Source organism: Tiliqua scincoides, chromosome 7 (assembly GCF_035046505.1).
Source record: "Tiliqua scincoides isolate rTilSci1 chromosome 7, rTilSci1.hap2, whole genome shotgun sequence".
Lineage (NCBI taxonomy): Eukaryota > Metazoa > Chordata > Lepidosauria > Squamata > Scincidae > Tiliqua > Tiliqua scincoides.
In genome coordinates, this window is record NC_089827.1 from 21,472,764 (window position 1) to 21,488,648 (window position 15,885).

Below are 15,885 nucleotides of genomic sequence, written 5' to 3' on the forward strand. Positions count from 1 at the left end.
GCTCATGCTGTGTTTCCATTTGAATTGAAAGATAGGTTTTGTTCAGTCTAAAGTAATTTTTGGAAATGTAGCTTGCAAAAATTCTAAATTCTTCTTTTAAAGTATGAGATGAAACCATTCTGAAAATAAATTCCAACCTATGAGTTGTGCAAGCCAGAGGAAGTTTGCACAAGGAAACTTCTCAGCCTCTGCCTCACAGCAGTTGAATTCTATACTCAATCCACTCTGTGCTTTTCTTTGCTTTTGCAGAATCATAGCAAAGCACAGGAATAAATACTCTATTGAAATTACTAGGAGAGAAGAAAATGAAAGCATTTGAAAACAATGGTAGCTATTGCTTTAATATTAAAACAGGTATCTTAAATATCAGACATTGAAGAACATGTACTTTATTTCCTCCTCCTCCTTTCTTCCATTTATATGACTAAATGTGTCATTTATACTGAGTATAAACTCCTTGGAAAGGAGTTACAAATCTTCCTAAGCCGCCTTTCAACTGAAAGTTTGCTTTTCCATTTATTAGTTCAGTTCTTGATCTAATAAGCAAATAGATAATTGAGAGTGCAATCCTAAGTGCTTGCTTGGCTGGTACAGTGGCCATTGGGCTGGCTGAGGGTGTTGCAAATGTGCTGTAAAGCATGTTCCCGGCACCTGGAGAGTAGGCTGTGCTGGTGGGGAGGCCTGCTTAACCCCACCGACACTGCATTCTGAGCCTCTGGCAGCCAGTGCAGTCAGGTAAGGGGCTGAGTCATGCAGGAGGGTGGGGAGGAGGAGGTGTTTCTGGGCATGGGGACAGATCATGCTGGGGAGGGGCCAAGATTGGCTGAGGCCTCCTCTGTTGTATTGTATATGTGTAAGGCCAGGCAGCCTTACATGGGGCTGCTTGGATGTCTGCCAGCTAAATAGCTGGTGCAGATCTGAACAGCCCCATAGGACAGGCTGGGCAATACTTGGATTAAGGAAAAAAAATATTCCCTTATCCCAGAACACCTCCAGCTGTATCCAGCCGTCTGGCTGCACCTGCACATATTAGGACTGAGCTGCCCCATGGTTTATTATTAGCAGAACTCAGAAAATTTTTAAGGGAGTTCACTGGATGATTGTAGTGGGGATCTTCAATTTTCCAAAAATTTAATCCTAGTGCAGTTCACTAGTATCTGCCCATGCAGGCCTAAATTTTCAGAGCGTATCTTGAATGTTTTTTCTTTCCTCATGGTTGTCAGAAACTACATAAAACAGGTGATTTTTTTATATTAATTGAATAATACTTGTACTCCCACACACTCCTTGAGGAGTGCAAGTCATGTCTTTCTTGTCCAAGTAAAGCCTGAAGTGGTTACCCCTGCCCAATCTACACTAGTGTATTACTGAGATTTTTTTAATAGCCGAACATACCTTCTCAAATGAATCATTTGTTTCTTGAAAGTCTAAGCAGGTTTTGAAAGCATAGAAACAATTATGACTGCCTCCTTACCATATTCTTGCAGATATTTCAGCATATTTGTCAACTTTTTTCTGTGATTTTTCCAAATGTAAGTGCTCCTGAAATTTCATCTACCTGTAGCAGCTGTGCTACAAAGTACAAAAGTCAAAGAAAATCTGTTTGTGCAAGCTCTCTCTCAAACAGAGAATGAGGATTTGAGAATAGGATTGCTCTCAATTAGTTTTGTCCTTAATCCTTGCAAATAATAAAGGCCTATCTAAATCTGTTTCAAGTGAACTCTTAGATACAGTGGTGCCTCGCATAACAAATGCCCCGCGCAGCGAAAAACCCGCAGAATGAAAGTGGTGTGCGAAGTTTGGTAACTCGCATAATGAATTTTTATGACTTATGCTTCGCATAACAAATTCTTTTTTTGTTTAGTTTTGTTTTGGTTTGTCTTAAGGGGGGGATCTTCATGTCGCTTTATGATCCGTCCACCCTAGTAAGGGGTGGATCTTCATGTCGCTTTATGATCCCGTCCACCCTAGTAAGGGGCGGATCTTCATGTCGCTTTATGATCCCGTCCACCCTAGTAAGGGGCGGATCTTCATGTCGCTTTATGATCCCGTCCACCCTAGTAAGGGGCGGATCTTCATGTCGCTTTATGATCCCGTCCACCCTAGTAAGGGGCGGATCTTTATGTAAGTAAGTCCCATTGTGCTTGCTCCCAGGAAAGTTTGCACAGGATTACAGCCTTCAAACTCCCCACTCAGCATCCCCCCATCACTCATTCACCCTCTCACTGCCCCATTTCCTTCACATTTCCCCCATGATCAAGGCAAAAGCAAGCAATTGAGTGCAGCTGCTCTGTTCTCCCCAGCTTAGAGCACAATCCTGTGCGTGTCTCCTCAGAAGTAAGTCCCATTGTGCTTACTCCCAGGAAAGTGTGCACAGGATTACAGCCTTCAAGCTCCCCACTCAGCATCCCCCCCTTTTTGAAATCCTCTGTACAGTATGTATGCCTTTAAAGAGCACTTAATAAACACTTTGTAAACCAAATTTGACTTTGTTCTGACTTTTCTTGCCCATAGGAACACATTAATTAAATTTCAATGCATTCCTATGGGAAAACGCGCTTCGCAAAACGAAAAACTCGCATAACGAAAGGACTCGCGGAACGGATTAATTTTGTTATGCGAGGCACCACTGTATATCTAAAAATTAATAAGAGAACAGTAGTATGAGTTAGGGTAGTCCAAGATGATCTGTTTCCTGAAATAGTTTGCATGCTATCACTCTCTCAGCCAGCCAGTACACACACAGCCCACCATCACTCACTTCATTGTCCTCCCCTTTCATGTCTCCTGGTCAGTAAAGTTCTAGACTGGGAGGATCCTGTTTTTTCTCATCTAACCACTTTATAAGAAGCCCCAGAGTGGTGGAGGAATAGCACTTGCCTTTTTCCGAAGTGCTCAAGAAAAGGATTGCAGTGGTAGAGATGGAAGGAAAGGGAAGCCCCCTTCTTTCCTCATGGGCAATAATCTTGGTAAAAATATTGAGATGCCTACTGTTAGCATAATGGATGTTATACAGTTTGCAAGTGTTCTAGTGCTCACCTGATTGTTAAACGTTTTCAGTGTTCCAACTTGAAGTGAAGCTGTTTTTCTTCTTTAATTTTTATATCAAATAGGTGTTAGTAATAGAACAAAAAAATGAAGATGGGACCTGGCCAAGAGGTCCTTCAGCTCCAAAGTAAGTGATTAAAGCAAATTTATGCTGCCCAGAATGTGGTTTAATGGTGTCGATCTCCCCTCCCATATTGTCTTCCGGAGTTTTGGAAACTGTGTCACATCCAGAGTAATGCCTCAGAGGGTAGGAGGGATGTTCATTTTGTGCAAAGGGGTCTTGTGTGAGTGGAAGGGGCCCTTTGCACAAGTGGAAGATATTTTCTGTTCTTGGAGGGAAACAGTATTTGTGAAAATGTTCTTCTGGATGTGACGGAATACTTTTTCATTTGCAGGTATTTGCTGTTCCTTGGGAGGGCTGATACAGTGGTAATATTTGATGGGTTTAGTTGAATGGAATTGTTCAGATGTGTTTTGTAGCCTGAGTTTCTGTGAACCTGCAGTTCAAAAAATATTCTAGCATTTTTGGGAAGATGTCTAATAACTAATCATTTATTTAGTTTCTATCATCCTGACCTCTTTTTTTAATAACCATAATATGGTTATTGGACGACTTCCATTTTCTGACTGGTATTGCAATAATGGGATTGAGTAAGAGTAGTCCTGTCAATTATATTTATTACTTGCAAACTCTGTCCAAGGGCACGCTAAGCAATGTACAACAGTTAAAGTCATAAATTACTAAATTATAATACTATAATCAATAAAATAAATATTATTAATAATAATAATAAACAGTATTTATATACCGCTTTTCAACTAAAAGTTCACAAAGCGGTTTACAGAGAAAAATCAAATAACTAAATGGCTCCCTGTCCCAAAAGGGACACAATCTAAAAAGATGCAAAGGAATACCAGCAGACAGCCACTAGAACACAGTGCTGGGGTGAGGTGGGCCAGTTACTCTCCCCCTGCTAAAAAAAGGAGCACCCACTTGAAAAAGTGCCTCTTACCCAGTTAGCAGGGGTTTACACTAAATACACTAAAACAGTAAAAATAAACAGCCAATCTGTATTTTTTTTAAGATGAACCTCCAGATAGTATCATCTGCTTTGCCTATAGGCAAACAGTTTTAAAGTTAAACCTATTTTACCTATCAATGGAATGCAAATAACTGGGTTTGTTTAGGAAGCACATTTCATAGTTTGGGTGCCACAACGGAGAAGGCTCTTGCTTATTTTAGCTGGGCAAAAGAGGAACCCAGGACATAACTTCTGCTCCAGATCTTGTGGTGTGTTGAGTTTTATGTTCCTTATGCCTCACTATTTTTAGCAGTTGAACCATAGAATTTTGTGCCATATGCAGCTGTTTTAATATAGAACCAAAGTCTGAGTGTACAGAATGCTACAGCATGATAGTACAATGAGGGGCTACCAAGGCATGAATGAATGTACTGGCCAAAGAGACTGTTGCAACTTGTTCACAATCTTTAATTAGCAAAACATGGTTCTAGTCATTTCTTCCACCTGTACATCCAGCAGCAAGCATGGTTAAGAAATACTTTTAAATGATAAATCTTCATTTTTAGGGTAGTTTGATTTCATCCAGCACAAGTATAATCGATATCCCCTTATCTCTAGAACTTTTCTGGATTAATCTTTCATTTACCAGCCTTCATCCAACCTGTCACTTAAGAAACTGTCCACACAGTCACTTAAGAAACCTGCTGCCATTCCTGAATGCAATAAAAATGAAAAAATAGAGTTGTGTTGTCTTTATACTGGTGAAACCGCACTGCCAATACCAAATTCTCTCAGTGTTTCACATAAATAAAAACAGCAAAAACAAAATTCAACCTTTTGAGGTACTTCACAGGTCAAATCCTATGGGACAGAGCATCTGCCACCGGGTTGGCAGGCAGGATAGAATTACCATGAAGCAGGAACCCAACTCCTAACTGTTCCAGGCAGCTCAGAAGGATCTGATGGTCTGGTTCATCACCATGTGATGAAAGGTCCATAAGAATAAGCAAAGCTGCATTTGCCATCCAACTTTAGATATTCATTGGAGTTACTGTGGCGGCTTCTGTTCTATACCATAGCTTAAACTCTCATTGATATGGGTCAAAGTCAGAATTCTCAAGAGTTTCTGGAGTTGTAATCATTTTGTTTGCTATAACCTGTTTTATGATATTTCTCAAAAGTAGCAAGTTATAATCTGTTCAAATATTTTGTGTAAATAAAAATGTACTTCAAAACTTGCCTCTGTTGCCATATAATTCCATGGGAGGGGCAAGAAGAAGAAAATGGAAAGAAAGCTTAGAAGTGGTTTGGGCAATAGGAGGGAAAGGGAGGAAGAATGGAACCTGGTTCAGACCTGGTTTGTGTAGCCAAAACATGGTTTTGTATAGAGTCTGAACCTAAGCCTGTCCACAAACCATGGTTTGGTGCCTCCAAACCTGTCATGAAATCACAGTTGGTTTGCAAGCCCCAGTTTGTGCTAACTGTAGTTTTGCACTATATCTGAATTAACATATTGTTGATACCCCAGTTAGGGTCATTGCAAGCCTCAAGGGGCTACCTCACCATTTAGTGAAGCTGTGTCCTGAGCAGATGGGAAACAAAAGCAGTGAAGTAGCTCAGCCCATGGCTTTTTGTTGCACATCTGTGAACTCAAATCATGATGTAGTATATCTTAACTATAGTGAGCATAAATCGTGGTTTACATTTTGTCTTAACTAAACCAATGTCTGTCTCTATAAAACCAATAGTATCTGCTAACAAAATACTCAAAATGATCTTTCATACAACATCTAGATACAGTTTGAATTCTTAAAGCATACAGGAAGTTTCCAAATTAAGTAAAATATGCAGAAATGGTTGAATAATTTTAAATACTGTCCTTGAATGGTAGGAAGCAATTGATGACTTTGTTTTTAGATGAATTCTTGTGATTCATAGTACTGGGTTTCTGTTTTGCCAGATCCCCAGTCCAAGCTTTGCTTAGAGAACCTATGCCCACTTTACGCTAATTAGCTCCCCTGTGTTCCCTAACAATGGCCCCAGTTCTGCACTGCAGCACAGCTGGACCCCCCCCCCCAGGTTAGCTTGCTTGTTCAACCTGCAGAGATGCTCCTTCCTCCCCTCTCCTGCCAGCAGCTTCTCCAGCCTCCACAGCAACACCTTGGTCCTCAGCAGGTCTTGGGAGTAGCAGCCACACACCAATCTCTAGTTCCTCAGTCCATTAATCCATCAGTTCAGTCCCCTCCCCTCCTTCAAGCTTTCCTCCTTCTACCACTCACACCCCTTTTACTTCCTGCAGGTGCTGCTTTTAACCCTGAGGGCTTTTTTTGCCTCCAAGTGGCTCCAGCTGTGCAGCACACTCACTGCAATCTAAGGCCTTGGTGTTAACCCCATACTTGCCTGCCAGAATAAGGGGCCATTTCCATTACAGTTTCATAGAAATTTTCAGCCATATTTGACACTTTTCTGTCATATTTTTTTCAGAACAAGATTAATTGCTGTTGAAGTTCACCTTGGTATTTTACTTTTTCTATTCTTTTTAAATGCAGTTTTTATACTGAATTCAGTATATTTGGTTTTGGCAGTGCCTTTTGGAAAACACTATAACATCCCCCTAATGTACTGTGCAGTAAATTATTAATTCCTATACTCAGACTTTGGCTCCACCTTTAAAACAATGTCTCTGGATAATGTGTATTATACCTCTACCATATGATATACCAATTCTGAATGAAGAAGTATTGAACTGTTGAGCGTTCAGATGGCTAGCTGCCAGAACCTTGCAACAATTGCATTTTGGGTAAGACCTTAAATTTGAATTCTATAAAATTTGCCATTAGACAATATAGAGATGTTGTTTCCTGTATTGTACAGTCTGATTGTGGTTCTGTACCAATGCAGTATACATGTGGAAGGGAAGTTGTTTGTTTGAATACCCAATTCTGTTTAAAATCTTTTAGCGTGTAGATAGTGACCATATAAGAAATATTCAAGGAAATATTCAGAGATGCTAGAAATGCTTTTACCACAGACAGTTCTTCGTATATAATCTGAGGTGATAGAGACCATAAGAGAGCTGCACCATGTATCCTTAATATAGAAGTTGTTTCTTGGCTCTGATCTTAGGCAATTTGATCAGTCATTTCAATGAAAATGATTTGATATAAAAATTCTTATTCAGGAGATGGTAAACCTTTTTTGCTGTTTCCTCCTGAGTGTCACTGATAATACAGAGCATCCCACGTTATCTGTGGGGGTTCTATACCAGGACGCCCTTATGTATAAGGAAACCAGCAAATGATGAAATCTAGGTTTCAGGGCCCTGGTAATCTGGAGGCTGTGCTCCCATCACCTCTGAAGGATGTTCTGAGGGCCAGAGAGGCTCCACACCGCCTCCACAGGCCTCTGAATACCTTCTGGAGGCAACCGGAGTGCAACTCTGATCACCTATAGTAGGTCCATGTGAGGCTGTCCCTGCAGGTTTGAAACCTGCAGATAATGAAATCCACAGGTTCTGAATGTGTGGATGCTGCAGGCACACTGTATATATCAAACGCCTGACTGCTCATGTTCCCTTATCTCATCATTTTTCTTTTCATGTTCCATATTAGCTAAGGGCTGCTAGCACGCCTAGATGGCGCACTAGCAATGATTGCCATGCCAGAACCCCTTTCAGCTGGCAGCAGGGCTTTGCTGCCAGCTGATTGGCTGGCTGGCCTGAGGGGGCGGGACAACTGGGCTAGTTCTAGCGCGCAGGTGCTAGACTTAGCTCAGTCCGTTCCTGGAAGCAACCCCCGCCCGCCCGCCCTGTAGCTAGTCTGGGATTAGCTGGTCGCTCTCCGGAGGACCGGGTAGGAATTTTTTGAGCATCATCTGATTGGCACCACGATGGTGTTTGTTTTCACCTACCTCGGACTGGCTATGGAGCGCGTTGGGGTTTGCAATATATCTCTTTAACGCCCTGGTCACTGGCAGTAGAAGTGCGGGGTGGGTAGGCAGAAGACCTTCTCGGTGTCCAATCTAAGTCAGCAAGGACAGGGTTGAGCCAGAACCGCTCTCAAGATGCTTGACCGGCTCGGGAGGCAGGCTGGCTAGCCCCTTGTCTGAACTTGGGGGCCTTGCAGGGGTGACCTGAAGGCATAGCAGTTTGGCTGACTTACCCTCTTCAGGTGACGGTAAAAGGCGGGCTTAATAACAATTGAGCTACGCCTGGAGTCAGGTGGACGCCCTATGAGATTGGGGGACGTAGACGGCTAGGGCCGTTTCCCACACTTAGAACCCCTCACTTGGGATGGGTATTGTTTACCATGTTTTTGCCTTGTTGCTCTTGTTGTAATTCAGTAAAGTGGCCCATTTTAATCCCATACCTGTTGTCGGCTGTATTTATTTTGGCAATGCATGGTAATTAGAATTGTTTCTTACCTTCAAATTTTATTGCACAGTCCACCAGGTACATTTAAGGTTATAAATTCTAACATGCAGTTTTTTCTATCTGTGTGAACTCAGTTTTCCAGTGTTGACTTTGTTTCTATTGCTTTTAGAAATCAGATATACAGAGAGGGTTCTCTAGGAATATGAACTACAGGTTTGCCCTCTTTATGCGTAGGTTTGGAACCTGCGGTGAGTTAAATCCACATGTTTCAAACTCACAGATAAACAGCTCCTGGACACAACCAGAGGTGTTCTCCTATTGCTTCTAAGTGGCAAGAGGTCTCCCCAGGCATCAGAAAGGTCCCCAGAGATGTCGGAAGGGTACTTCCAGTTTTTATGAAAAATGTTTTTCCCCCATAAAAACAGGAAGTGCTCTTCTGACACCTCCCAGGGCCTTCGCGTGCAGTCTCTGGGTCTCAGAACAACTCTGGATGCGACTGGAGAACACTCCAGTCATGTCTGGAGGTCCTATTGGACTGGATCCACAGATTCTCTTATCTGCAGGTTTTGGTATCCATGAGGGGTCGGAACAGATCCCTCGTTAATACCGAGGTCCAACTGTATAGTGCTCATCATTTCACTGTACATTTCTTCAGAAAGCTATCTTTTTTTTTTCAGCTTAACCAAGCAAAACATAAAAGCAAATGTTATTTCAAAAGGTCTTATGACTAAAACTGTTGCTGCCTATTTCAGTAGAGCTATAATACTTAGATTGAAACACCATCATTAACAAAAAATATCTGGATGGTATTACCGTGGAGGACTGTATAGATCAGTGGTTCTCAAACTGGTGGGTTGCAACCCACCAGTTTGTGTAAAGATGCCCCGTTCCCTTTAAGGGGTGGGGGGAGGGGGGAAGCAGCAAAGCAATCCCCAGGATCGCGCCCCTGAGGGGGGAGGGGGCGCTATTTTTTCACAAACCATACATGCTCTCAGGGTCCAGGGGGTGCGGGGAGCCCAGCGCAGTGCTTGCAGGGCTCTCCGCGACTTGTAAACATTGAAAATTCCAAGCAGGATTAACCGGAAGTGGAATTTCCGGTTTCGTTGCGCTTGGAACTTGCACTTTTAAATCTCCCGGGAAGTTTGAGCACCACTGGTATAGATCATTACAACTCACATCCATGAGTTAAAGTAATGAAGATACTATTTTCCATTTCTTCAGTGGGGGATGCAGCATTTTCACATATGACCTGGCAACTCTTGAGTGTTGTTTCTTACACAGATACCTAATTGCTTTCTGTATGTATTACTGTGGAACTATTATTTTATTATTATGGAATTAAAACAAAATTAAAGAATTCTTAAATATTGAAATCAGTGAGACTTGACCACCAGCAGCTCGTTAGGACTGGTTGGTTGGCCCTTATTTGTCCTTTTGACATTAAAGGGGTTTGTGGTAATGTCAGTTTTTATACCTAAGCATTCTTGAGTATTACGGGATTGTGTCTAAGAGAACTTTGGCTACCTTTTAACCTCTGCTCTTGAGAGCCTTTTCTTCTAATCCATTAAGCTAAATGTTTGAATGATAAAAATATTCAAATCTTTAACTTTCTCACTCACTCTTGAATAGTACTGATATTTGAAGTTGTTGGCCTTATGTAACAGGAAGTGGTGTTCACTGTATTTGACCTATACCACAGTGGTATATAAAAGTTTTAGTGGCTATCTGTGTGGCAGCTGTAATACAATAATCATCTGAGTGTAACATTTTAATTCAAGTAGTAACCAAATATTGATAGTAATTCAATGGCAGCCGTAATACTGAGGTTTGCTGAAGGTTGGAAGCCTTTTGTACAGTTCATTTTGTGGTGTGCTCTGTTTGCTTTCCTTTTTCTGTTCTGACTATCTCTGCTTTCAATAATTACTCAGGACAAAAAAATTATCATTTCTCCACCGTGCTTGTAAATAAGAATTGAAACTGTCTCTGAGCTTTGGTATCTAACTAATAGCACATGAACATTTGCTAGTCTCAATTGAGGCCCTACTTGTTTATATGAGGTGTGATTTAAAGTCCTCTGTGTTCACATACTTTTTGTGTTTTTGTTGCCATGACTCACATGGATTGACTCATTTTATTTTGTTCTTTTTGGAAATTTTATTTGAAAAAATTAGAAGCAGGATAGAAATCCTTGAAATCAATAAAAATAATTGAATTTCTAAATATTTTGTACTGTGCTTTAGAAAACAGAAACCTTGAGTACAACTTATTGCCTAGGATGGAATCTAGTTACCAGACTAGATCCATGAGTAATGGAAATAAAGTAACAATCACTTCTCCTTTTCATCCTGGGATAAGTGGTTGTGAAATACTGTGAATCTTAGACATATATGGTTTAGCTGGGGGTGCCACACTTCAAGGATTCAAGAGTCAACTAAGGTAATAAATTCTTGCTAATATAGTATAGGAGCATTTGTTTATTTATTACAAGTAACCTTTTTCTATCATAGAATTCAAGACAGAATATTTCAAGCCTGAGGCCAGGTTGTGGAATTACCAGTATTGAATTAATCTTTGATTAAAAATAAAAAAGATTGCAAGTGTTTAAAACTCACTGCTGCAAGTAATACACTTGAAATATTATGCATACTATCTTTTATATGTAATTTTCAAATGAAATGTCTTGGAGAACTATATATTCTGTTATTCATAGTGTAAACAACAGTTGACATAAGCAAATAACCAGATTACATATAAAAAAGGTATTTTGTACATAATCTTCAAGTGTATTAATTGCAGCTATGTGTTTTAAACATTTGTAAACTTTTGTATGGCAACTTTGTTCCTTGTCGATTGTGATTAAATATAAAATCTGGAATGACAGATATAAAATGCAATACTCTTTGTAGCTTCCCATGTACTGAAGTACTCAAGTAACGACCATTTGACTTGTTTTTCAATTTTTGTGCATAACCAACTGCTTTTGAACCTAAGGGTCATTTAACAAACAGGTTATGATATAGTTTGGCTGTTCAAAGAAAAAGTCAAGAATTCCACTCGGATTGTTCAAGCCCCTTGCAGATGTCAAATCAGCATTTCTGGTTACAACTTGCAATTACAGGCTGGTCCTCCTATCCATGGGTCCAGTATCTGCAGATTCAGTTAGTCACGGATATGGGGCTCCATGCACCCATTACGTTATCATATTTTTTGTGTAGCACTGGAAGCGTAGTTGTTTCTGACTTTAAAGTTGCTTAAGCAAAACAATGCATACATACATACATAAGACCTTTATTGGCATAGATAAAGGAAATACAGAACAACAAACATCCAGAACACACACACACACAATAAAACAATCTTAATCATCCAATACCCCCTCCCCCATTCACCATAATATAGCAGAAGACCCAGAATTCCGTCCTGCCAGAATCCCAGAAACAAAGTTGGCAACCTTGTCAAGAGAGTCAGTTTCCACTATAGAAAGAAGAGTTTGTAATTTAAATGAATCCTCCCAACCCTGCAGTTTGTTCAGCAGTGGAGCCAGATAGTTCTTACGGAGGGTGTGATGCAGTGGGCAATAAAAAAATATATGATGTAATGTCTCCACACAATTCCTGTCACAGGTACATCTTCTTTCTGAGTAGGGAATGCCACTAAACCTGCCCGCTAGCAGAGCTGATGGAAATGCATTGCATCTCGCAAGGGAGAATGCTCTGCGAGCCTGCGTGCACTGCAGATGATAAAAGAAAGAAGCTGGCTTCCCAAAACTGACTGGGATGTGCAGATGGAGAGGGGAGCAAATGGTGTTAGCTGCACAGAATAGCTCTTGACGCTCAATATCGAGCAAATTTTCCTTGTTAGTCCTGTAGGCTTTGCTTAAACCAATCATACCCAGGCTTGCTGTGTCTAGTCCTATCAATTTAAGCTTGGTGAGTGTATCCACAACCTCCACAGGCAGTACTGGATCAGCCAGAAGCTGGTACGTCAGCCCATACGGGGCAGCATTGAAGAGGATTGCAAGCCAAAATTTTACTGATCTCAACCACGCCAACGTTTTGAGTCTGAAAAAACCCACTGCAAGACACATAGCAGAGTATGGAACACATCTGGGAAAACCAAGATCCTCTGCAGGAAGGAGGCCTGTATGCTCTCAGTTGAATGATTCAAGGCCTTGTGCCAGATTGGACAGCCATAAAGAACTTGCAAAAGTACCTTAGCCTTGAATACCTCTAAAGCAGCTGGGACATATCTGTTACCTTAGCTTAAAAAAAAACCGGGAAATTGCAAGGGATGAGATTTTTGATGCATTTAGAACTGCATTACGATGAGAAACCCATGAATGCTTGTAGTGGAAATTAATGCCTAAATATCTGAATGTCTTTACCTGTTCCATTCTGTTGCCCATAAATGACCATTTAAATGGTTTCCAGTTGTTGGCAAACACTATGATTTTAGATTTAGAGTAGTTAATCTGTAACTTGTTGGATGTAAAAGACTATAGATTTATTAAGTAGACGTTTTAAGCCAATTCTTGTTCAAAAAATAAGAGCTGCATCATCCGCATACAGTAATCGCGGCACTAGACAGGCCCCAAGTATCGGGCAGTGACCATCCACTGTCTTCAAGGCCGGGGCTAAATCATTCAGGAACAGGTTTACATAGCATTAACAGATTAAATAGCATGGGAGCCAGAATGCATCCCTGCTTAACCCCTTTGTTTATAGCAGGGGTGCCCAAACCCCGGCCCTGGGGCCACTTGCATCCCTCGAGGCCTCTCAATGCGGCCCTCAGGGAGCCCACAGTCTCCAATGAGACTGGCCCTCCAGAGATTTGTTGGAGCCCACACTGGCCCGACACAAGTGCTCTCAGCATGAGTGTGACTGTTTGACCTCTCACGTGAGCTGTGGGATGAGGACTCCTTCCACTGCTTCTTGTTTCACGTCTGTGATGCAGCAGCAGCAGCAGCAGCAAAGGAAAGGCCAGCCTCACTTTGTGCAAGGCCTTTTATAGGCCTTGAGCTATTGCAAGACCGTCATTCATTCATATAAGTTTATCTTGTATATTCATTTATGTAAACTTATGTGAATTTATTCAAATTTTAAATGTAAATTAATTCTTTCCCCCCCCCCCCAGCCACTGACACAGTGTCAGAGAAATGATGTGGCCCTCTTGCCAAAAACTTTGGACACCCCTGGTTTATAGCAGTGGGGTGTGTGAGGCTACCGCTCCTGGTATGTCTAACCTTACATGATGTGTTGGAGTATAAGATCTTAATTAACATCAATAGTCTTTTATCAATCCCCATGCTGGCTAATTTAGACCAAAGAAGATCTCTGTCAGTGGAATCAAACTCAGCTCTTAGATCAAGAAAAGCCGTGTAGAGTCTTGCCTTGGCTTTCTTAATCTGTTTATGGACTAGGTGAGATAAAATTAAACAGTTATCCACTGTTGATTTGCCCCGACAAAATCCTGATTGCTCAGGACCTAGGATATGCTTAGAGTTGATCCAGGTAAAAAGCTTATTACTTAGGTATTTCGCGTAAATTTTGCCTATTACAGAGAGCAAGCTGATAGGCCAGTAATTCGCAGGGAGGTTAGGGTTGCCCTTTTTAAAAACTGGGATGATTGTTGCCGAGACCCAATCTTTGGGAACTAAGCCAGTTCTATCTATCGTTGTGAAGAAGGGTACAAGCAAGTGAGCCCACCACTCAGGATCACATTTTAAGAGTTCAGGTGGTATTTGATCTGGTCCAGCCGCTTTCCCTGATTTCAATTGGTCTATTATCTGTATAATCTCCATGGGCATCACAGGGGGCCAGATAGGTAGATCAGAAGAAGTAAAGTCGGGTCGGGTATCTGGGGATTTGCTCTTATCAAAAAATAATTCTGAAAAATGTTTAATCCACATAGAAGAAGAGATTACAACTGGGTCATACATTTTGGAGCTAAGAGAGCCTGATACCACGGCCCAAAATTGTTTTATTTTTTTGCTGTATTGCTTGCAACAACTTGATCCATTGAGCATGGGTATACTTCTGCTTTTTATCTAACAGTAAGGCATTAAATTGTTTTTTGTAGAAAAAATATTTAACTGCCTCACATGGAGCGTTAGACTTTCTGAAGGCCAAATAAGTTGCTCTGATCAATGCCTTGAGGTTTCTGCATTCTTTATCAAACCAGTCCTTTTTCTCGGACACATCATGTATAGTACTCCGCTTAGGGTTGGAACCCAGAGTCCTACGGATGTGATCAATTAGGCTTTCAAATGACTGGATTTGGGCAAAGGGGTCAGGCTCCTTCAAAATGGCTGATAATAAATTTATACTTGTTGACTCCCTACTTAACTGATGGAAATTTAAAGAAAGGGTGTTGTTCACCATGATTTTGCCACTACTCTCTGTGTTTACTTTAACCCCTGGGTGTGCTGGCGTTTTCCCCGAGTGTAGATCAATTACCAGGGTTAGAGGGAAGTGATCACTAATGGTAAGATCCCTGATGTCAAACTCTTTCACATGTGGTTTCAAAGACATGGACACTAGAGCATCGTCCTTGACACTTGACCCACGAGGGGACATGTATGTAAATTCACCAGCATTGGGGTACTCCTTTAACCCATTAAGCCAGAGCAGATTAGAAATAACGGAAAATCTTGCAAGGGCCAAGCTATTAGCATTGTAATGAGAATCCTTTGACCATCTGTCTAACATACAAAATGAGGGGAAAGAATCTTCTTCATCCACCATCCATGCTCTAGAATAGATTTGATTAGAGTTTCCAACCCTGGAATTCAGGTCGCCCAGCAAAACAACTTCAGCTAGAGGATGGGGCCTCCTGAGGTCATCCATACCAGTTAAGAGGTCACTCCAGAGCTGGGATCTCTGAGAACTGTTAAGTAAAGGGGGGTATAATTAATACATAATAAATCAGTAGCTTCACAGGATATCATTAAAGCTTGCATCTTACAACACCCTGAAGTTGTAGCTAGGGAGCAGGGTTTAAGATGCTCTGCCACCAGTATGGCTAAGCCTGCTGATGGGCCCCCACTAGAATTAGGTTTAATAGCAGGGAGCCAAAAAGCTTTATATCTGTTAAGATGCAATTGGTCCTGAACCCACATCTCTTGCAACATAATTACATCAAAGGTTCTAAGATAACTAAAAAAATCAGTGTCATTTTCCTTGCTCCTCCATCCTGCAATATTCCAGGAAAGGATTCTCAAAAAGGGAGACCCCAAGTCAGGAGAAGCGTTGATCAGTCAATTTTCATTCATGGGCGGGTTCTCAATTTCCAGGGGGGGCATGAGACACATAGCTAGATGAGGCTAAGTTTGCCTCCGTGGATAGCACAGAATCTCTTGAATTAATAACATGCTCCCCGGGTGAAGTAGTTTCTGATTCAGATTGATGACCCAAAGCTTGCTCTGGAAGAACCAAAGGATGCGTT

The 15,885-nt window shown here is 41.3% G+C and overlaps 1 protein-coding gene across 3 annotated transcripts in view; it reads left to right on the plus strand.

The window, feature by feature from the left end:
• USP15 (ubiquitin specific peptidase 15) overlaps positions 1-15,885 on the plus strand; it is a 78,705-nt gene that overhangs the window by 22,341 nt on the left and 40,479 nt on the right. For all 3 annotated transcript variants that reach the window (XM_066633276.1, XM_066633277.1, XM_066633278.1), the window contains exon 6: positions 3,114-3,175. In XM_066633276.1, coding sequence (XP_066489373.1) covers positions 3,114-3,175 — 62 coding nt within the window. The remainder of the gene's footprint in view (positions 1-3,113; positions 3,176-15,885) is intronic.